At 38.4% G+C, this 22,784-nt stretch overlaps 1 protein-coding gene across 1 annotated transcript in view; it reads left to right on the top strand.

Moving 5' to 3' along the window:
• The window catches only part of LOC140136855 (uncharacterized), a 68,163-nt gene that overhangs the window by 16,365 nt on the left and 29,014 nt on the right, over positions 1-22,784 (top strand). Inside the window, exons 3-4 of the mRNA XM_072158457.1 lie at positions 1,640-1,708; positions 8,833-8,862. Coding sequence (XP_072014558.1) covers positions 1,640-1,708; positions 8,833-8,862 — 99 coding nt within the window. The remainder of the gene's footprint in view (positions 1-1,639; positions 1,709-8,832; positions 8,863-22,784) is intronic.

Below are 22,784 nucleotides of genomic sequence, written 5' to 3'. Positions count from 1 at the left end.
GCCTTACCCTAGATAAGGGATGTAAACCCAAGATAAGGCAGTTTAAACCCCATATAAGGGACATGAACCCCAGATAAGGCGGAAATGACACATTTATGCTTCTGCTTTCGTTCAAAAATCACATTTACGCTCTACCAAATGGGGGCCATCTTGGATTTCTGGGCAAAAATGATTTTGTAACGTCAAATTAATGTCAGATTCGGATTTCTTGGGGTCGACTTACGGAAAAAGTGTCTTTGTACACGATTTTAGGTAATCGGGTTCAAAACTTATTTTTTTCAAGATGGCCATGGCCACCATCTTGGATTTCTGGGTAAATATGAGTTCGTAATGTCAAAGTAATGTCAAATTTAAAATCCTCGTGGTCGACTTATCCAAAAAAGTGTCTTTGTACACGATTTAAGGTCCTCTTGTTCTAAACTAAATTTTTCAAGATGGTGCCGGCCACCATCTTGGATTTCTGGGTGAAAATGATGCCGTAATGTCAAACTAATGTCAGAATCGGAATCCTTGTACTCGACATATCCGAAAAAGTGTCTTTGTGCATGATTATAGGTGCTCTGGTTCAAAACTTAAATTTTCAAAATGGTGGTGGCGGCCATTTTGGATTTTGGCCTCTAGCGAAAAATGCCGGGATTTTCGCGAGGGACATGGTGGCTATTTTTTTTCTAAATGGTCCACAGAAGTCGAATCAATCGTCAAACCTTACTAGCCAGAGAGTGGTCACCAAAGTGAACTTTTTCCCCTAACTAATATGGAGGTAAATTGTAATTTGTAAAAATTTAAAAAAAAATTACTTCTGAGGAAAAAAGATTCATCATCGATCGTTCATCAAAGGTACATTAACTTGGTATACATTGTGTCAGACAAAAAAGTATGCTGGTGGTCAGTAGTAGCTAACTAACCAGTTCAGTCTCAAAAATCAGATGAGCCCCTTTCTATATCATACAGGTGCTTTCCATATTTTCCCATGAGGACTACTTTGTTTGTTTGGCTTATATAAGGCGGAAATTATTCGGCTTTTTTTACTGCATGAGTCAATAAAGTCCCAACTCACGCTCGCGTAAATGCACATAAGGGTGGGATAGTCACGCATTACGCAACACACAATGAACGCAAGCACTGCGTCCAATAGCGTGCACGCCATGCTATATCACTACCCCGGGGGGACACTCCCATTGTGGCCTGTACACCATCCGCGATAATAAAAACGCGTAAAAAGGGTAGTTTTTCGTGGATAGGCACGATACGCACGTATCGTGTTTAGGGTGTCAAAAACATGAAATATTGGAAAAAAAAGGGTAGCAAAATTTAGGGTATGAAATTTGATGCAAGGAATAAAATCCTTGTTTAGGATGTGAAAACACCTGTTTAGGGTATCGTTTTAGCCAAGGGTTAAATCCTTGTTTAGGGTGCTTTTCAAAAGTTGATTATCGCGGATGGTGTACAGGCCACAATGGGAGTGACCCCCCCGGGATCACTACACGTTGTTATGAGTCTTATTTTTTCCGCCTTATATAAACCGAACAAACTTTAACAGTACTCTCCTGAGGGACAGAAGAATGACCTTCTCTTCTGGGAGAATAATTTTGTGGATATAAGAATTTGTCAGTAAATTTTCTTATCATTTTTACCACAGGATTTGAGTAAAGAGTTTGCAAAGTGCAAGGAGAGGGGAGACAAAAGACTAGATCTCAGCAAACAGTCGGTAAGTTGATGACCTTTGTGCAGGGGGTCGGGGGTGACACAATTGGGCTACATTGTATAATGGCCTACCAATGCCTACAAGGTTGCAGCACAGCAGTGATTCTTCTTTATTTTGCTTTTAAAGCACTATGGACCACAATGGCCTCATCCAATGGCATAGTTCAATAACCTCAATAAAATAATCATAGTGCAAAATTTGACCTCAAGTTACAGAGTATGAGTTTTTGTACCCAAATTGTCAAAGGTCATTCAATGAATGTACAAATGAATTGGGGTTTAAGAACTGCACCCTGATAGATGAGCATGTTGTGGATCCTAGCGAAGGCAAATGTAATGGCAGGAGCCATGATAATTGTCCAGTTGTAGCCATTTAACTAAAAAAACTGCAGTGTACACACTTCTATCAATACATTGATCTTATAGGAAATGAGTCAAGGAAACCAATAATTGCATTTATATGACATGTCTTACGGTTCTTGAGTTAAGGCCATTTATAGATCAAAACAAAAGTTTTCGGTGTTTTCTCCCTCCCAGGTAAAATCATTGCACATGGGACAGATACTAACACCCATAACCAGCATTGGAATCTCCTTTCTAGAACCCATACCATTTCTCTTGTGTGTTAGCTTTATTGTCTCAATATTTGAGTGCAAATACCACTAGGACTAGGCCATGCCCCCCCCCCCCTTTGACCCACATTAAGAGTCTAAAGCTGGAAGCTGGATTATCCTTTCATACATGTTTGTGTGTTTTATGATCATTTTATTGATCGGTCACAACCAGATTGTGTTCCATATTTAAATTTGTTGGTGCCCAAAGTAGCAATTCCGTGTTCACTGACATTGCAAAAACTGTGCTTGTATGCAGCTATGCATTGTGGAACTTGATGAACCGCGGTGGGAAGAATACCCAACATCAAAATTTAGGATCCTCTCACACTGTGTTTCTACATATGCATATATATTTTATTTTTTGCCTTTTTGATGTTGCCTTGTCAAACCCTGCGCCCAAATTTAACTAGGTTTTTGGGTGTTTTTTCTTTGACTAAAAGTTGTGCTACCCTGCTTTTGTGTCATGTCAGTGTTACTTGAAATTTGGTTGGGAGTAAATTCAGGGACCTTGTATGAAGGGACTGGAAACTGCTTCGATACCATGCGAGTTGTGCCAAGGGGCGGGTGCAAAGTTTGATTCTTATTCACAAAACTGAACAATCATCATGAAATCTTCCATTATTTTCTAAAATTATGTGAAATTTTTACGATTTTTAAACATTATGTCTGTATAATGTTGAATCATTTGCATAGGATTTTTGAGAAAAAATGTGATAATTTTGTGGCCATGTACATGTAGAATACGTACTAGAATAAACAATTTAAAATATTTCCTGGAATGTCCACACCTTACACTTTCTGTCCTTACTGGTTTCGATTCTGAAATAATTTTTGAAATATTGGTCTTTGATGATTGATTTTGCCAATTTCTAGAGTCTTTTATTATCCTTTCACATTGTGCATGACATTACTGACATACCATGCGCCATGTTGTAACTGTTGGGATTCGTACCAGGTCCATTAATCAATGCATGAATATTTCCAGTCAAAAGTTTGAAATCAGGCTATTGTGATGTCAAAATGACTGCAATTTTCCTTAAATTTGATCCAATTAAATTAATCAGAATCTATGATAATATTTGTGTAAAACTTTCATGTACCACCGAAAGTAATTTTGTTGCAAAATTTTTGATGGTCAAATTTTCCTTGCCCAAGTTTTTGAACTTTAAAAGATATTGCGATAAGGCTTAAACATGGGCGATGCCCAGCCAGGTCTAATGGGCGAAAGCTGTTTCCAGTCCTTCCGTATACGGTCCCTGGTCAAATTTAATTCACTGCTAAGGGCTCATATTGAAATTCCCTTACACAGGAAGGTGTGCGCCATCCTGCAGCTTTCCTGTGCTAGCCTTCTTTTGTTAAAATCCTGGGCAGGGTGTATCACTGATGGCATATAATCCATCCGTTTTATGACCGAGCTTTCCTGAGGCGCGCGCTTAGCGAGGGGGTTCCTGCCTTCTTTCTGTGTGAAAACGTGGTAGGGTATTTCAATATGAGCCCTAATGATTATGCTAATCTGGTATTGTAAATGATTTACCGGTCAAATATTCTTTTTGCAAGACTTATTAATTGGCATTGCTATTACGCAATATAAATGTTAGCATAAGCTTAAGAGGAAAATTTTAGAAGCACCTCGAAAAGTTCTTGATTTTCCAAAAATGCAAAAAAAAGCAATTACAAAGATTTAATTTTACAAAAGAAATTCAAGATCTTAAATTACCTGGTATTTAAATTTTTGTGTTGGTTTTTTTGTTTTTGTTTGGAAAAAATGCAATTGCACCCACAAAATGCAATTGCGGCTGCGAATACGATGATCGTATTTTCCTCCAGTGCTTTTGTTAGCAGCAGCCACTTGTACCACAGATCCTGCTTGTACAGACAAACATTTCATGGTTAGCTTTTATTGTGGTACACTCACTATGGACCATCACATTGACCTCATCCCAATGGCATAGTTCAATAACCTCAATTAAACAATCATAGTGCAAAATTTGACCTCAAGTTGCAGAGTATGAGTTTTTGTACTCAAATTTTCAAAGGTCATGCAATAAACAGGCATGAGAATTTTCAGTTTAAAAACTGAATTCAGTTTTTTTTATAGTCAAAATTTCCGCAACTTTATTTAATTTCAGCCTGTTTTTGGTACTTTTTGCCCAATTTCACGCGCATTTTCAGTTTTTTCAGTTTTTTTTAGGAAAGGGCAGTCTCATGCCTGAATAAATGTACAAATGTATTGGGGTTAAAGAACTGTGCCTTGATAGGTGAGCAAGTTGTGGATCCTAGTGACAACATCAAAAGGCAGTGCAACCTTTAAAAAAAAAAATTAATGACCTGTAGAAACCCTAGATACAAATTACGCAAGCTGTATACATGCTTGGCGTACAAAATGTAAAAGGGCATTTAATTTAAAGGGGCATTTTAATTATTATTTACAGGCACCATCCATTATTAAATTAGCAATTTATTATCATAAATTTGCTGATAAATCTGCTGCTTGTGTCCATTTTTGCACAGCCTCTCGGTGTTTGATCATTTCATTAGGAGTGCACCGATGAGATCAGGGCTGATCTAAATTGACCGATTTCAGTCAAATCGGTTCTCAATAGAGATTGGGAAATATTCCTTCATTTGCCGATCTAATAAACCAACAACCTCTCCTTTGTAGTCTATGTTACATAATATCAGAGGTGTAAGTCTTCCGGAAATTCCCGGAATTCCAGAAATGTAAAAAAAAAAAAATTACATATGGAATTGGATGATGATAATTTGTCAAAAAAAGAGCAAACAAATTTTTTTGGAGGGGGTGATACCCTGTAGCCTATTCCTTGGTCAAGCCCCCTTGCCCCCCCCCCCCCCAGAATTCTGGAAATTTGGTGAGGTGCTCGCCTTAGTCTCGGATGTTTTTCAGGGAGTGGATCGTTACCTTACTTACACCTCTGTAATATGGCTCAATAGGTCTAGGGTTAAAAGTCTTAAATGTAGTTTATATCTCTGTTCAGGATTTATCCGTTTATGACCCTCATTCGTAGTTTTAAGTGTGGCAAATTGAACTGATATTCATTGTTCAGTTTTTTGGCTCTGAGCGGAGCTTATCAGTGCCTTTGTCATGCAACTAACTAGCATTCATTTTCAGGCCACAATACGCTGTTGGTTTTTATGCTAAGGATCATTTAATGACTGATATGAAGACTTAAGTTTCGTTTCTAAGTTTGGCTAAGTTATTTTTGAATCGATTGCACTCCAGATTTTATTGAAATTCAGGCGATAAAAGTATTATTTTTGGGTAAAAAGACCAAAATAGTCACGATAATCGAGTTATATCTTGGTTCCCTGTGTGTGCTAGAGATTATTCTGGTCTGTATAATTTGAGATCGTAATACAGACGGAAACCAATGGAGGTACATTTCTTAAGATTTAGTTCAGATCAGAAATTATTTGACTACTTCTTAACTTTTCTTCACTATTTCTTTATAATTTAAATAAAGAGATAGGTAAGGAATGTCAAAAATAGTCAAGAACATGTCTGAATCTTGAATAAATCCCGAATAAATCTGAACAAATGACTTTTCTGGGGACTATTTGGCTTGCGCAAGTGCAGTACGGAAGCACTGTGCCGATTTTTTTGTTAAAGGTCACGTTTTTACCGATAAGCTGCGATGCTCAACAAACTTCGTACTTTTCTATGAGGCTATTTTGAACCAATAAATCGATTAGTTTTTCTTGATTGATGACATCACCATTTCTGAACCAATCAGCAAACAGTTTTGTGTGATTGATCGATTCTTGCAGTAGTCTCCACAGCAGCCAGTTTGGTTCCACATTTTTGTGGAGGGAGCGTAACCAAACTGGCTGCATAGGAGACTAAGTTCACTGACCCACTGACCTTGCAAACTCAACCACAGAGAGCTACGGTGCATAATCGAGGTGAAAATACGCTAGTTTGTTTACCATTCTGAGCCGGGTTCTGAGCTCATGAGCTTCTGGTAAATAAATGTCATTCGAAGCATTTACGAGCATACCATAATATTTTTTTAATTAAATATAAAGATGTTTATTTAAGTTATTTGTAAAATTCAGCGATGGACTTAATCTAGAAGTGGTTTGATTTTAGTTGTAAACGCGGGACTCGACAGGCATGACAAGTTGAACATGTGAAGTTCCAAATTCGGAAGCCATGTACTACTATTCCAATTTCCATGTACGTAGGTCTCACACGAACTGCTCCGAGGTTATACTATACTGTTACTGACTACTAGATTGTCTACTTTTGTACTTTCGTAAGTGATGAAATTGAAGAAAAAATCATGAAGTGAAATCTATCAGAAATAAACACTGATGTGATGTAGGCTAGTCCCCGGGGCTAGTCCTGCTTAATCGGAGTACAGCATCCAGGCAGATCCAGATCCGAACAGAACTTACGATTGTTCGGTTGGACCGGGTTCAACACACATGACACAACAGACATGTCAGGACAGACCAGTTTTGGTGTTTACAAAAAATGCAAATGATCTCAAGTCACAAAATTTGTTATAAAATTTCATTTTTGTCTCGCCTCAGTATTTCTGTCTGTCCGGGGTGTGGATGTCCGTGTGTCCGTCGGAGCTGTATCTGGGGAACTGTAAGACCTACTGGGGACGCTACTTGGTGGGAGGAAGGGTATCTAAGTTTGCTCCGTAATTGTATGTTTTCGGTGAAAAATAATGCAAATTAACATAGCTAATTTGCATAATTTATGCGAAAATCAGCGCAAATTGATAAAATTTCATTTCTGAACTTTGTTCAGGATGGGACTAGTCTTAGTAATCACTATTTCCGTCTGTGTGTGGGGGTGGGATGTCCGAATGTCCGTCCGGAGCTGTATCTGGGGAACCGTAAGACCTACGGGACGCTACTTGGTGGGAGGAAGGGTATCCAAGTTTGCTCCGTAATCGCATGTTTTCGGTGAAAATATGCAAATTAACATAGCTAATTTGCATAATTTATGCGAATATCAGCGCAAATTGATAGCGGCGCATGGTAACGAAACCTTGTGACAGGAATGATACACACCTGCTGATCACCTGATTAGTTTTTGGCGAAAAGTATGCGCATTTAGTTGTTAACTTGCATAATTTATGAACGCTTCTACAAAATGGTTGGAAATCTAAAGAGATCCGCCTTGTGAAGCTGTTTCAGGGGAACCGTAAGAAAGCTAAGCCCTATGATGATGAACCGTGGTGGGGGTAGCATGACCAGAGGATCTCGACCTGATTCGATTTTCAGCGCAAAATATGGTAATTACCTACCTAATTTGCATAATTTATGCATAATATGCAAAAACCTTTTTCTCGGAGACTAGGGGTCATACGTTCTTCAAACTTGGTGGGCGGGTGCATCTTGACCCCAGACAGAACAAGTTTGTATTGGTTAGTGGGTGAAGGTCACTCGAGGTCATCCAGGGGTCATCTAAGGTCAAATTACTAAAAACTGTCGTATGGGCATGAAACTTGGTGGGTACAGTTAACATTTAGAGTCAAATTTTCTGACGGTCATTTTGGGGTCATCCGAGGTCACTTAGGGGTCATCCGAGGTCAAATTACTAAAACTGTCGTATGAGCATGAAACTTGATGGATACACTTAACATTATGAGTCAAATTTTCGGACGGTTATTTCGGGGTCATCTGAGCTCACAAGGGGTCATCTGAGGTCAAATTTCTAAAAACTCGTATGGGCATGAAACTTGGTGGGTACAGTCAACATTTAGAGTCAAAGTTTGGAAGGTAATTTCGGGTCATCCAAGGTCACCAAGGGGTCATCTGAGGTCAAATTACTAAAACTGTCGTATGGGCATGAAACTTGGTGGGTACAGTCAACATTTAGAGTCAAATTATCGGACGGTCATTTCGGGGTCATCCGAGGTCACCAAGGGGTCACCTGAGGTCAAATTACTAAAAACTTGTATGGGCATGAAACTTGGTGGGTACACTTAACATTTAGAGTCAAATTTTCAGACGGTTATGTTGGGGTCATCTGAGGTCACCAAGGGGTCATCTGAGGTCAAATTACTAAAAACTGTTGTATGGGCATGAAACTTTGTGGGTACAGTCAACATTTAGAGTCAAATTTTTGGAAGGTCATTTCGGGGTCATCCGAGGTCACCCAGGGGTCATCTGAGGTTAAGTTACTAAAAACTCGCATGGGCATGAAACTTGGTGGGTACAGTCAACATTTCAAGCCAAATTTTCGGAAGGTCATTTTGGGGTCATCCAAGGTCACTCAGGGGTCATCTGGTCAAATTACTAAAACCTCATGTGGATATGAAACTTATTGATGGATGTATTATGCTCTGCAAATAAGATATAGCTACCAACCAGCAAGATGTATGATTGCATGTGATCTGGCACATACAATGTACATGATTTCACCTGTTGCACATTCGACTGCAATTACTTTCACATTCAAAAAAGCACAGAGCCACAGCGCCATTGGTGCTCTTGTTTAATGTTAACTTTTCAATATTTTTCTTGTCACCTACAGATTCCTTCATTGCCTCCATCTGTGAAAGAGGTAAGTCAGTTTAAATTTGCATCAAAATAAAAATGAATCGTACGGCGATCCTTTTTTGATTCCACAGCTTCCCACCAAATCTAAAAAATGTCATGGAATTGGTAGAAAGTCAGGGGTGGTGCAATAATTATGTGTGCCCCTGAGGTGGTGAATTAAAGGGGGGGCAATGATTTTTGGCAGGCCAAAGGGGGGGCAAGCATTTTTGGCAGGTCAAAAGGGGGGGGTCAAGCGATTTTGGCAGATCGAAGGGGCAAGCAATTTTTGGCACAAATATTTTGGGCACCGTTTCTAAAAACACGTTCAAATATGCAAAATTTCAGGTTCCCAAAAATCTTTGTGTGTAAAGGGAGAGGCAAAGATTTTTTGGCACGTCTAAAGGGAGGGGCAAAGGTTTTTTGACACATCAAAAGGGGGGGGGGGGCAAAGGTTTTTTGACACCACCAAAGGGAGGGGGGGGCATGCAATATATGGCAGACCACATTGAAAATTCACCACCCCTGGGGTACACATTATTAAGAAAGTTGAAATTCATCAAAAAGTGAAATTATTTTTCACAGAGAAGATGAAAGTGCAAACTTTGTAAAAATAAGAGTAAAAGAGAAAGAAGGAAAAAAAGTGTTTGTAGTAAAACTGTACAGTGAAAGTGGTGGTGCCGGGTGGTTGGAAGTAGATTTTATGTATGTTCTCTTGTTAGCCAGTTTGGAATTGAGTGATAATGTCAATGGAAAGTCATCATCTTTGAGACCCGTGCTCCTTTTTGGGGAGCTTTCAGATGGTACTTTTTAGTTCCTTGTTATTATGGGCCAGGGGTAGCGCTAGAACTAAACACTCCAGTGTCCGCAGGGACCCCTGAACTTGCAGAAAATGAAAAAGTCAGGGGTCCGGAGTAGAGTTTGGTGAGTCCGAGTTGCACAAATGCAGCATAAATAGTATGTCTACAATAGCGCTAGATTAAAAAAACTGGGGGTCTGCAGGGACCTCTGAACTTGCAGAAAATTTAAAAACAGGGGGTCCGAACTCTATTTTGGTGGGTCCGGGACCTCAAAAAGCAACCTAGCGCTACCCCTGTTATGGGCCTTGCATACTGGCATTTTGGCAGTCATATATGTAGGCTGTATCATTATCAACTAGCGGAATGCCCGCGCTCCACGCGGGCCTCTGCTAGTTGAGTTCAAACAGGAGCGATTACTAAAGCGGGAGGAATCGCTGAACAGATTACATGATGATATATACTATTTATAGGCCTAGGGCTTAAATGGCATTTCATACCACAAATTGCTATTACCTTTAAATACTTTACTAAATAGGCCTACCCTAAACCGTTACCCTGTATACCCCTCCTTAAATCTGATAATAGGAGTGATTTTTAGCTCTCCTTAGTTGACCATTCTCTCCTTACATTTTATTGTAAAGCTCTAAACAGGTCTCCTTGAAGGCTCCAGTAGAGCTATTTAATGCTCTTCTGCAAATCCCAAAAGACAGTCCCTGTTATAATGTTTGTAGTTATGTATCCATCCATTCTTTTATTTGTGACCTTTACAAGGAAGCCTAGAAAATGTAATATGGTACCCAAAGCCCAAGACATTAGCATTTAATTTTAACCAATTAAGACTTGAGCATTTGAAGTGCAACACATAATGTCAAACGTCTATGGGTTAAGTTTCTAGTAGCTGTAGTGTGTGTGTCCCGGAAAGTCATCAAATAATTTCCAAGGGTTAGTGACTTATTTGTACAGGGAATAAGTATGTGTCATTACTTTTTTATAAATATTATATTATTCGAAAATTTCAATAATTTTGTTTAAAAAAAACAAAAAGCAGGGGATTGGAAAAATATGTGTTGTTTGTTCGCTATCAGTATCCAGCTTGATCTGAGGAACGAGCTATTCCATTCAAAATCCACACTCCCCCTGTGGAAGATTTAGCTCAAGAGGGAGTATATTATAAGTTTCTATTCAAATAGACAATTGTGACCCGGCAACACAAACGAGCCGTAAATTCCCTAAATTGTATTCTGTGTTACGGTGTAAAATGTGTACGAAGGTCGTATTCATCGATAACTTAAGCTGGCCCGACATCCGTCTTATTTTGATAGTCAAAACTAATCAATAATCCTATTGTTGAAGTGGATAATAAGCTTCTACCTTAGATGGCAGGCTATAGAACTTTTAATAGCTCTGGTATTTGTTTGCTTTTGCTAAATCCTGTTCAAGTGGTGGGTTACCAGGCATTGTATTTTGTACAGGTATGCATAACCGACAATTAACAATGAGAGAACTTTCTTAAACCTCGTTGACTTGGGGATGATTTGAAATGACCGCCAATTATGACTGTTTGATATGTATTGCCAGCAATGTGGAAAAAGAGACACATGTAAAAACGTAAAAAGCAATAATTTTGTTGAAGGAGCAAAGTTTAACAAACCATAACCCCGCTTCTGGATATCGTTTGAAGTCAAATGATATACCATTTTGAAGTTTATGATGTTTATTTTTTAAACACGAAATAAAACAAAATTGACCGGGGGAGGAATTTACGGCTCATTCGCCGTGGACGGTCACAATTGGGTAACTTGCATTTGAAATACTCACTCCAGTTGAGGCTGGGAAATAAGTAGCACCAGACCATGAGCTACTTTGTAAAAAAAAATAGCCCATGGTTCACAGGTTTTACAGGGAACCAGGGGATATTTTCAATGAACCAGGGGCTATTCAATGGTTGGGAAAATTTGTTGTGTACATTTTGATACCTCACTCAATCCGGCTGGGAAATAAGAAGCGCAGGACCAGGGGCTACATACTTTGTAAAAAATAGCCCCTGGTTTACAGGGAATCAGGGGATATTTTCAATAAACCAGGAGCTAATGGCCCCTGGCCCCCACTTATTTCCCAGCCTGGTTGTGGAAGATATAGTTAAAGCCACAATACAAGGGGAGTATGGGTTTCAAAATGAATAACTGACCAATTACATTTGAAAACATATTCCCCCTGTGGATGATATTTCTAAAATCATCCACAGGGGTAGTGTGGATTTTAAATGGAATAGCCTAATTCTTGTCCAAGCTTCATTTAGAAGAGATACCAGTTACTAATACTGAGCAGAAGGTCATAACAACTGTTTAAAAACAATACAATTCATCACCAGTTTTATCTTCTTCAATTAAAAAAAATGTTAACCTGTTGCGCCCAGGGTTGCTTCGCAAATTTGTGGCACTGAATGGGCTATTCAATTTAAAATCACACTACCCAGGAAGATTGTGTGTAGGTAGATTTTATTGGTCAGGTCAGTGGCAGTTACATGAAGTGAGTGAGAATGGACCCTATTACATGCAGGGGCTACCTTTTGAGGAGAACAAAAGTAATCACTCTCTACTCCTTAAATCTGATACATGTATATAGGAGAGTGCTTTTTAGGTCTCCTCAGTTAACCATTCTCTCCTTACATTCTATTGTAAATTACTCTAAACAGCTCTCCTTGAAGGCTCCAGAAGAGCTATTTAATTAATGCTCTCCTACAGTCCCTGTACATGTACATATCAGCTTACCAGCAATAGATGAGACCGTGTTAACCCTTACGCCCTGAGGGCTTTTTGGAGACTGGAAAGGAAAAAAGGAAGGAATAAAGAGAGAAAACAAACAAAGAAGTTGTTTGCTCTGGTTGGGATTCTAACCCGGGACCCCTCGCGTGCCAAGGACTAGGTCGGCAACCTGTATCCATGGGCCTTTCGCTGGCCTGGCCAATGAAAGCGAGCCTACATCATATCACAACCGGTGATTGCATCATCACATCACATTGGATTCATGCCCGCGCAGTACATAATCTCAACATACCGTTAACGTTCGCCTAATGGCGCACCTGGGCTCCTTTGCCTTGGGGTAAATTTCATGTACAAATAGAGAGCTCTCTCCTCTAAAAATCCCAACAAAAATGAAGGGTATGTGCCCTTATTTGCTGGTGGGATTTTTATGGAAGGGCACTTTTAGTTATTGTTTTAAGTTCCAGTTATGTCATTAGGCGAATGTTTACGGTATATCATGTAGTATTTTGTAGTAGCTGGGAGTGTTAGGGTTAATGGTTTGCACTGAATTAATTGAATCATGTACAGAGAAATGGGATGAGAATATTCCTCAAATTGAAAAAAAAAGTGCTACACAATATTTTATGATTGGCCCGTTGTCAAAACTATTATTTAGAGGTAGAAATACATTGTATGATGACTGTTGGACTCTCAGAGAGAAGGAGAAAAAGAGAAATGTTGCGATTAAAATCAAGGGTTTCAATTGCTAGCCTGTAATTATTTTAGCGCTTCAGGAAGTTGGGTTTGTGAAACAGGAAGTTCTTGGGACTATCTATCTGTCAGGCAGTTCAAGCATACAATGTACTTGTGAAGTCCTTATTAGGCCAAGGGGAAAATGCCCGGAGAAAATAGTCCTCATAATCTGTCCATGAACTTTAATCCCAATAGAAGCCTTAAGGGGGTACTACACCCCTGCTGGCCAATTTTGTGCATATTTTTGCATTTTTTTTTTCCAAAAAATAAAGAGCATTTGGTGACAAGTAAGATGTGTATATTATAGGGGCAAGGACTACAACTACTGTACTGGAAATTTTATTTCAGCACAGACTACAGTTGTGGAGTTACAGTCAGAAATGAGGGAAAACCAATAAATCAATAACTACTTGCCTTGAGTTGCTGAATTTTCAGTGCAGTAATTGTAGTCCTTGCCCTCTTACTTGTCACCAATGCTCTATAATTTTTGAGAAAAATGCAAAAATATCTACACAAAATTGGCCAGGGGTGTAGTACCCCCTTAAAGCCACAGCTAGAAACAACAGGAAAGTATAAACTGACCAGTAGATACCAGTTGTAGTCCTACTAATTCACCTGGCTAATTCATTGCACATTGGATGGCTCAGAGGAATGTTAAGGGGTACTACACCCCTGCCCAATTTTGTGCCTATTTTTGCATTTTTCTCAAAAATTATAGAGCATTGATGACAAGTAAGATATGTATATTAATATAGGGGCAAGGACTAAACTACTGCACTGGAAATTTTATTTCAGCACAGCTAGACAACATTTGTGAGTTACAATAAAAAATGAGGGAAAACCAGTATTTGATCAATAAATCAGTAACTATTTGCCTTGAGTTCCTGAATTTTCGGTGTAGTAGTTTTAGTCCTTGCCCCTATATCTTACTTGCCACCAATGCACTATAATTTTTAAGAAAAATGCCAAAATAGGCACAGAATTGGCTAGGGGTGTAGTATCCCCTTAAACCATATGTGACCTGCTCCCTCAAAACCAGACATAAGACACTGATTTTGAAAATTGAGTTTTTGGTGTCATCATTTAGTATAGGTCTTCAGCTTTCATTTGATACAAAAATTATGTTTCTGGGACATGTGGTCCTCATTATACGGTCTTTCAATGGGAAGCGACACAGAGAGAAAAGGCAAATGCAAGAAAAATGGCTTTAAAATGATATGTTTAAGGATTTGGTTTGGCTCAGAAAATGCTAGATTTGGGTGCTTTAGACGTAAAAGAATATTTTGTTTTCAATGGTAGGTTAAAGTAAACATATCAAAAAATAAATCAAAAAATAATAAAGGAATCAAAAAATAATAAAAACTGAAAATGAAATCTGCAAGGTTTTTCACCCCTTTCCCAACTTTTGACTCGCCGTATCTCGAAATGGCTGAGTGCGACTTATGGCGTGTTTTGTCAGAGCGGGTCACATATGCAAGATTATCCATGCCTTCAAGGTGAACCTACTCATGTTACCATCTGGCCATGGTCTGGCCTGGTGTCTGATCTTTCCCTGGGAAATAAGGTTTTCCAATTTGGGCCTTTAAGCCAAATACAAATCTTGTTCTGTGCATGTGTAGCAATTAGATTTCCGTGTTTCACATGTATTTTAGAACACCATTGGGCATTAGAATCATGCAAATAGTAGAAATTCAAGTTGAGGGTGTCGCTATGAAGCAAATCATACATAATATGGCTTTTAACCAATGAACTGTCTAAAATTTATATATTACTGTAGTGATATAATACACAACATCTGAATATCAAGCTTGCCACCTCATAGTTAGTATACTAGTAATATAGGCATATTCTTTTTAAGGTGAAACTGTCAAAAACTTTGTGATTTGAATCAGTGATTGAATGGGTATACAAGTTTGGGATTTGAAGCTGTCGATTCTAATTTCTAATTTGTAATTCAAATCAAAATTTCCAAGTCTTCTTTTTTGTTGCTTGAACCAAGTTGCACTAAAGAATATTACCGACTCAAATTTGTGAAATTAACATGAAAATATGCTTGGTTTCTTATTACTTTCTTTTTTGAACTTAGTTTTTTGTTTTGAAATTAGTTATCGAGAACACCAAAAGATCACCTGATTCACATAAAATTTCTTTTTTTAAAAACATGTAAATGAAGTCTTTTTTTTACCCTCTCAGTAAGACTGTGTTGTAGAGGTATTATACAATTTGTGACAATGATTCAAAACAAAAAAATCTGACTGGCTGATCCTCACAATTTTTTGTTTTACTTGAGGGCAACATAGCATATTTTCCTCTTGGCCATTCTAATCAAGCAACCATTGGACCAATACTTTGATTGAACAGAGTAAAACAAGTTCTTAGAAAACACAATACAAGGTAAATACCCTGGAAAAAAGAGCCTGGGATATACTGTCAAAATAACAATTCTTTCGCAATTAATTGTTTGCACAATTTAACTATTGATGTGTTGCCAAATTTGATCTACATGTATTTCGCTTTTTTTCCCTTCAATTTTAGGCTGCCCTACAATATATATTTAGGCTCAGGGTTGTCACCAGGACCCAAAAAGTACCTTGGTTGAAATATTGAAGGCGAAGCGTAGCGAGCGAAGCTCTCACGCCTCGCATTATCTTTTTAGTGAACGCTAGGGATTGAGGAATAGGCTTTGAGGGTACCACCCCTAACAAAATTTTCTTGCTCTTTTTATGATGAAATATCATCATCCACTTCCGAAAATGTTAAAAAAAATTCCAAAAAAATATAATTTTTTTTTTTTTTTTGTGAGTGCCGGACGGCCCCCAGCGCCGTCCGGCGTAGTGACAACCCTGTTTAGGCTTACTTATTATATTGCCCTACACACAAAAGGAATTTATTTAGGCATTGTTATCTAAGTAGTTGCTGCTTGGGAAAGCATGCAAATATCGTCGTCTGCATCATATACCGTCATCACTCAAAAGGCTGCCTTGTGTGATTTCTATTATCTTTGTTGCGTTTTATATTTGTTATTTCATATTTTAGCATGCTCTCTTTCATGAATTGTATGCATGAGGTTGTAATTTTGTGATAATACCTCAAAATTGATAGCTAAAGTTAATTTTACAGTGTATCTCATCACAATTAAACTACTAAAAGTATTGATTTCTAACATCAGTGAGAAATTAAAGAGTACTCTTACAAAAGCAGTGCACTTTCTTGGAACTTTTCACTTTCAGTACACATGTATTTGCCTGCACAATCAAATTAAATATCAGTGAATCGATTTAACCCTCCGAAACAATTTCTTAGAAGTCAAGAGCAGCCCATTATACCCTGGGATGAATCATGCAGGCCTGGAAAAAATGGGGAATCGAGGAAGAAGCTCATTCTTGGAAAATTTCAGGATTTGGGGGGAGAGTTCGTAACTTGAAGGGAAATGTTGCTTAAGAAATGTAAGAAATGCATAAATCGTGGAGAATCGTGCTATCTGGGAGTAAATCTGCCTATGATCAGCTTGTAAGAGGCGGGACTCATAACATTGTGGATTGATATAAAATGGCATATGTACGCAGCTGCAGAGCACAACACCCGAGACATGAACAGTGTTTTGTTGGGTCAGAATTCGGCAAGAATTCATTCTCGCAAATAATAATAATAAAACGGCATTTATCCATGCTTTCTGGATACTCAGATCCCTCAAAGCACGCCACGGTTCGATATGCTGCCAAGCCCCTATTAGGGCAGCCAAGTTAACCTCAATGCTGAGTGTGACAGACAACAGGCCCGGACTGATCCCTTGCTCTTTACGAAAAGGCCTGCAACTTTTACATGTCCAGATATTGCTCTTCTGGTACATGGGACCACCATTTTACGTGACTCTCCGAACCACAGCACACTATGCACCTACTGTGGTGTCTGCACGATTAGGGCCACAATGAGTAGGATAGAGGATAAAATTAATGAGAAAGCTCATGATCTTACAACCTTCCGACCGATAGCCTAGCACACCAACCTACATGACCACCCTCTACCTCTAGGCTAATACTGTAGCCTTCTACAGATTCTCGTCAACAAAATTGCAAGAATCTAAGTGGATTCTCGTAAATATTTCAGTTTATCAATACAAAGTGATATGGCGATGGGAGCGGGGATGGGAGAATCCAAAAGGATTCTCATACTTGGTTGTGAATTTCTAACCCTGCTTTGTGCTTTGACTGATGCGCGCTGTTGTGAGAAGTTATGCTGGCATAAGTGATGACTTAATTGATGGCGCAGCAACAAATACCAAATGATTCTAGCCTATAGTATTATGAGCTGATCATAAAGAGTATAAGGACAGTACACATGTGATCAAGCTAAATCAGTCGGAAGTTGGAAATGTTGATTATCAGATGCAGCCAAACAAAGGAAATAATTTTTTTTTTCTGTCTTTTGTTTTGGAAACACTTCAACTGTTCATATCTTGATATCTTGGAACTAAATGTTCAATTTCAATGGGGTTTGGGTTAAATGTAGCTTTGCAAATGCCTTACAATCATGTAGAAAACTGAAAATTGAATATATGCCTGACTTCAGACTGAATTTGCTTGATCACACCACACATACCTCAAGAGGATTGAAGAATCAGGCATGTTGCTTAGCTATGTAAGGGTCCTGCTGCTTTATCACAGTAATCTTACCAGACATTCCTTATATAAGGAAGGTTTAAAATTTCTTTGTTCTCATTCAGTCATTTGCAATATTCAAGGCACAACTCAGAAAGTGAATCACCAATTGCGCTCATTAAATTCCGTCGTGGGAATCAAGGTTATTAAAAGGGGAAAACCCCACATACATAATTTGCATTTCTGACCTACTTGCTGAATACATGTGAACAGATATGATCCAATCAGGCTAAAGTCAGCAATAATGAAACTTGAGATATAGGCAAAAAGGTAGGAGAAAAAAAAACAATTAAAAAACATAAGAAAATGGATATATAAATGGTTCATAACTTTGCAACCAAGTATTCAAGAGACCTGGGGATTTCAACATTAAGCTGAGGTACTGAGCAAGTTAATATGGGTAGTAATTCAATTTTCAACATTTCTGACTTTGGCCTGAGTGGATCAGATCGGGTCACTTATAGTACCCGTAGCTCTGCTTTGTGTGTGTGCGCGTGCACGCTTGTAATCAGAGAAGATATACCGGTATTGCCTTTCCCAGAATCCTTTGCAACATGACGCATCACCTCATTACATCAAATGACACTCCTATTACCTTGTACAGATTCCCTTTGTTTTCATGTTGAGAATAGACTGGCTAAACATGGGTCGTTAGTCAAGAAATAAACATTAACATATTTTGCAAGATCTGGATGGGCTCTGTTCATTGAGGTACTTTTTGTCACTATCGATCGAGTCTCGACCCAATGCATGTTGCACTACATGTATATAGCAAATCACTACAGGAAATTAAAATGGAAGAAATGCATTGTGGGAAGTGTAAGAATACTTCTCTGTCTTGTATTCAGCCTGGGTTCTTCTTTTAAACTTGCAAAAAAGAGCACACTTTTCACCATGAACCGTTTACATTTCTGGGGTTTAGAGCAAGAAAAGCCTATCTGCAGTAGCTGTCAGGTGTTGTGTGTAAACTATAGAATGCACAGATGGTCAAATTGTCTATAGTGCAGCTATTGCAGATAGGCCTTATCATATTAATCATATCCAGGGTTTAGGGTAAGAAAGGCCTATCTGCAATAGCTGCCAGGTGTCGTGTGTAAACTATAGAATGCACAGATGGTCAAATTGTCTATAGTGCAGCTATTGCAGATAGACCGTATCATATTAATCATATCTAGGGTTTAGTGCAAGGAAGGCCTATCTGCAGTAGCTGTCAGGTGTCGTGGGTAAACTATAGAATGCACAGATGATCCTTTCTTTTCCTTCTCTTTTTCTCTTCACTTTTTGATCCTTTCCCTCTTCAAAATATTAGAGGGGAGCATACACCCCATTTCCTCCTGAATGTGGACCAGCATTGGTGGGCAGTATGTACTAACTTTGACTACTTTTTCAACAGGATTCTGTTTTTGCTGGCAAAAATCAGTTTTTGCTAGGAAAGTGGCAGTCACTGTTTTTGCGCATTTTTGCCTGGTTTAAACCGGCAAAAATGTCAAAAAATGGCAAAAACTCATATCTATTTAATGTATAGTATTAAAACCTGCGAACCTTGTTTTTCAATTAATTTTGAAAAAAATTGTATGCGAAATGGTGAAAAAAATGGCTGAGTGAATGAAAATCAAGAATTGCATATCATGACTAGTTTGCTCTGACAGCTCTATGTGCAGCTTTCATGCAGGTTTCATGATTTTCACATGAGCACTATTGTCGGCCTTTCTTTTGTGTGCCCCTGGATCTACATTCCTGCTGTCTTTAATACATTGCAACTGTATTCAGTGAATAAAAAGTTATATGTACTGTAAAAGTGGAAATTTCCACTGAATTAATTTTTTGTGCTTTGCCAATTTTGAACTGTTTCCCATGTTTTTAAATTTGCGATTCTAAGTTTCTGTACATTGACCTAAACACAAAAGGAATATATTCGCGCATTGTTATTTTCGTGGTAGCAGTTTGGAATGTGAAAAGCGCGAAATAAAATGTAGCGCGAAAATTTCCACAGTATTAAAAAGAATACACTATTTTTAGATATATTTTAGGTTCCAAAAAGTGCAGCAGCCCTCCCCATGTTTCAACAAATAACCTTTTTTGTACTTGTAGCCTACAGATATATTTTGTTTTGGTGGTTCCCTCCATTTGCATTCCCGCTATCCCACCTGGGACGGTGGTGGATCTATGCATGTATGCCATCATAGGAATAGGCTACGTTTTCATGAGTTTAAAAATTGAGGTGCACACAATAGAAAATTGCGCATGTACATTTAATACAAGTTCTGCAGTCAAGGCTCCAATATAAAGTCATCATATTGTTCCAGGAATAAGCGGCTTGGTTGAAGGTTGCGTACTTAAGTATATATTGTCATTATAGTTGTCCCAGGGCAGCGCATATTTGTATGCTAGTTCAAGGGCAATTGGGTTTGACATGCTATTGTTTATTTTTACCTTTTTTTCTTCCTCATATAACAGTTATTAGTGTGAGTATAGCCGTAGACATGGCTGAATTATTGTAATGACTCTCTGTATGTAATGAACACCTGTTTTTGTGTAATTCTCGTTATCATAAACTGCGTTTTTAGGTCCAATGTATTTGCCTAGACCCGTTTACACTGACATTACATTCTATTGTAAATGTTCTAAACAGCTCTCCTTGAAGGCTCCAGAAGAGCTATTTAATGCACTCCTGCAAATTCAAAAAGACATTCCCTGCGTTTAAACAGAGAAGAGTTTACTTCAATTGGTCATTGAAATCAACAAATCGACAAATTTGCCGCAAAAAGTGGAAATTTACGTGTAATTTTTGGGGTTTTGCCTCAAAAGTAAGGGCAAACTGGAGGGGGGGCAAGAAAATATTCCTCCCCCGTAGCGCCGCCACTGATTAGTGTCAACCTGTGGTTAATTAGGGTAAGAGGGATGAGATAAGTCAGATATATGTATACAGGGACTGTCTTTTGGAATTTGCAGGAGAGCATAAAATAGCTCATTTGGAGCCTTCAAGGAGAGCTGTATAGAGCATTTACAATAGAATGTAAGGAAAAATGGTCAACTAAGGAGAGCTAAAAATCACTCTCCTATATCGGATTTAAGGAGAGCAGTAGAGAGCAATTGCTCTTGCTCTCCTCAAAAGGCAGTCCCTGATATGTGTTTTGATATCAGTTGAAATGATTGAGGCAAACAGTATATCAAATGCCAGATTTTTGTGATACAACTGCATCATAAATTTTGCATAATTCGTCTGTGACAGGAAAGGGTGTTGGGAATTTGTTTTTTGTTTTCACTCTTGATGGGCCAATTGTGAATTTACACATTTTGTTAAATTTTGCTCTGGCCTGTCCCCAATTGGACTGTTTATAATGCTAATCCATGCTATTGATGTTTTAGGGCTGTGCACAAATTATGGGAAAATGTCCAAACGGCTCGCTAAAAATTGCTTGCCCCCCTCCCTCGGCCTGTCAAAAATCGCTTCCCCCCTCTCTCGGCCTGCCAAAAAATCACCCCCCCCCCCTTAGCACATGTCAAACTTTTTGGATCCCAATTTGCAACCCTTAAGGTTACGCTAAATTTCTATGGTTCTCATCCTAATCTGGGCTGTACGTAGCCACCTAAACCAATTTTTTTCTCCAGAAAATAAACACATGAGACCTAAAAATCATAGGTCATCTCAAGCTAACATTCTAAGCATTATTATTAATTATTATTTATTAATCTAGCTCATACACAAATGTACTTTGTCAGTGTTTCAATTTTGTTCACGTCACGTGAGCATGAAGATTTTTGTGACAGAGGCCATAAGTTAGTGATGCATGCCCCGATTTTGCTTTTAATTTGGCTACAGATAATAAACAGTTCAACAAAATAATGTCGCTATTCAGCCTGTATAAAGGTTGCGTTGATTTAATTTTATAAGCTTAAGCAATGACAAAATTTGCATGGAATCTGGTACCACTTGTTGTCATTTTTGCAACAATAATATTGTTTTTGTGTATGATATTATCGCCAGAATTCTTAGCTACATTATTTCTATGATACCTTACCATAACATATGTGGTATGCTAGTGTTACCAGGATTCACCAAAAATGAAATATCCGGGCGTTTAGGCACACTCCCCTGTCATTTTGTGAAGGTTTTAAATTATCGAGTTACGGCCAATCCATTAAATACATGACGACAAAATCGCTCTTTTATCAATATCTTTCATTCTATTGATGTCAAAATGGACATGACGATTAATGAATAGCGTTACATTCTAAATACTAACTTACTTCTTTCCAATTTTGTCCAAAGATGCCAAAATTTCTAAATATTTATCCTCGGAACACTTGATTTGAATTCACATTCAGTTCAGCGTGTGTTGATTTCCCAGAAGAGGTCACAAGGTCACTCACGTTGTTCCTGTGAGGGCCGGCCCTGTGGCAACTCGGCCTTATTTCAATTTGACCCGCTATGTCAAACAACTGTGTCAAATTTTCTTTGCCATTTTCTTCCTCTCCCGCACTCTCCTTCAGTCCCTCTTGCTTTCCCCCTCTATTTCTCTCTCTCTCTCTCTCTTTCTCTCAGAAAATATATAATTAATCCATAGGGCCTACAATATGAAATCTAATAGTGCTATTAGTATTCGTAAATAAAAAAATAAAATAAAAAATAAATAGGCCTAAAACCAATCTTTAAAAAAAAATGTTAAGGGCTGGCATTTTCTTCGGGGGTCCAAATATACGGGGGTTAGTAATTTTTGGAAAAATAGGGGTCATAAAATTTTTAATGACCAAATGTCAGAGAATCTGAGTCACAAGATGACTACAGATAGTGTGTTTATTTCATTTAAAAGGACCGATTTCAATACAATTTTAGCCTGTTAAGGGGTAAGGTGTATCGGTGGTGGCCGGGATGGGGGGGCGCAATTTTATTGGCGCTGACTTTTAGTAAATTTGAGACCCCCCTTCCAAAGAAAACTTCACAGCCCCCTAAATACATAAAAGTAATGCACGAGAAAAAAAACACATGAAAAC

The sequence above is a fragment of the Amphiura filiformis genome, chromosome 17 (genome assembly GCF_039555335.1).
Source record: "Amphiura filiformis chromosome 17, Afil_fr2py, whole genome shotgun sequence".
Classification (NCBI taxonomy): Eukaryota; Metazoa; Echinodermata; class Ophiuroidea; order Amphilepidida; family Amphiuridae; genus Amphiura; species Amphiura filiformis.
This window is presented reverse-complemented; position numbering and strand designations above follow the sequence as displayed.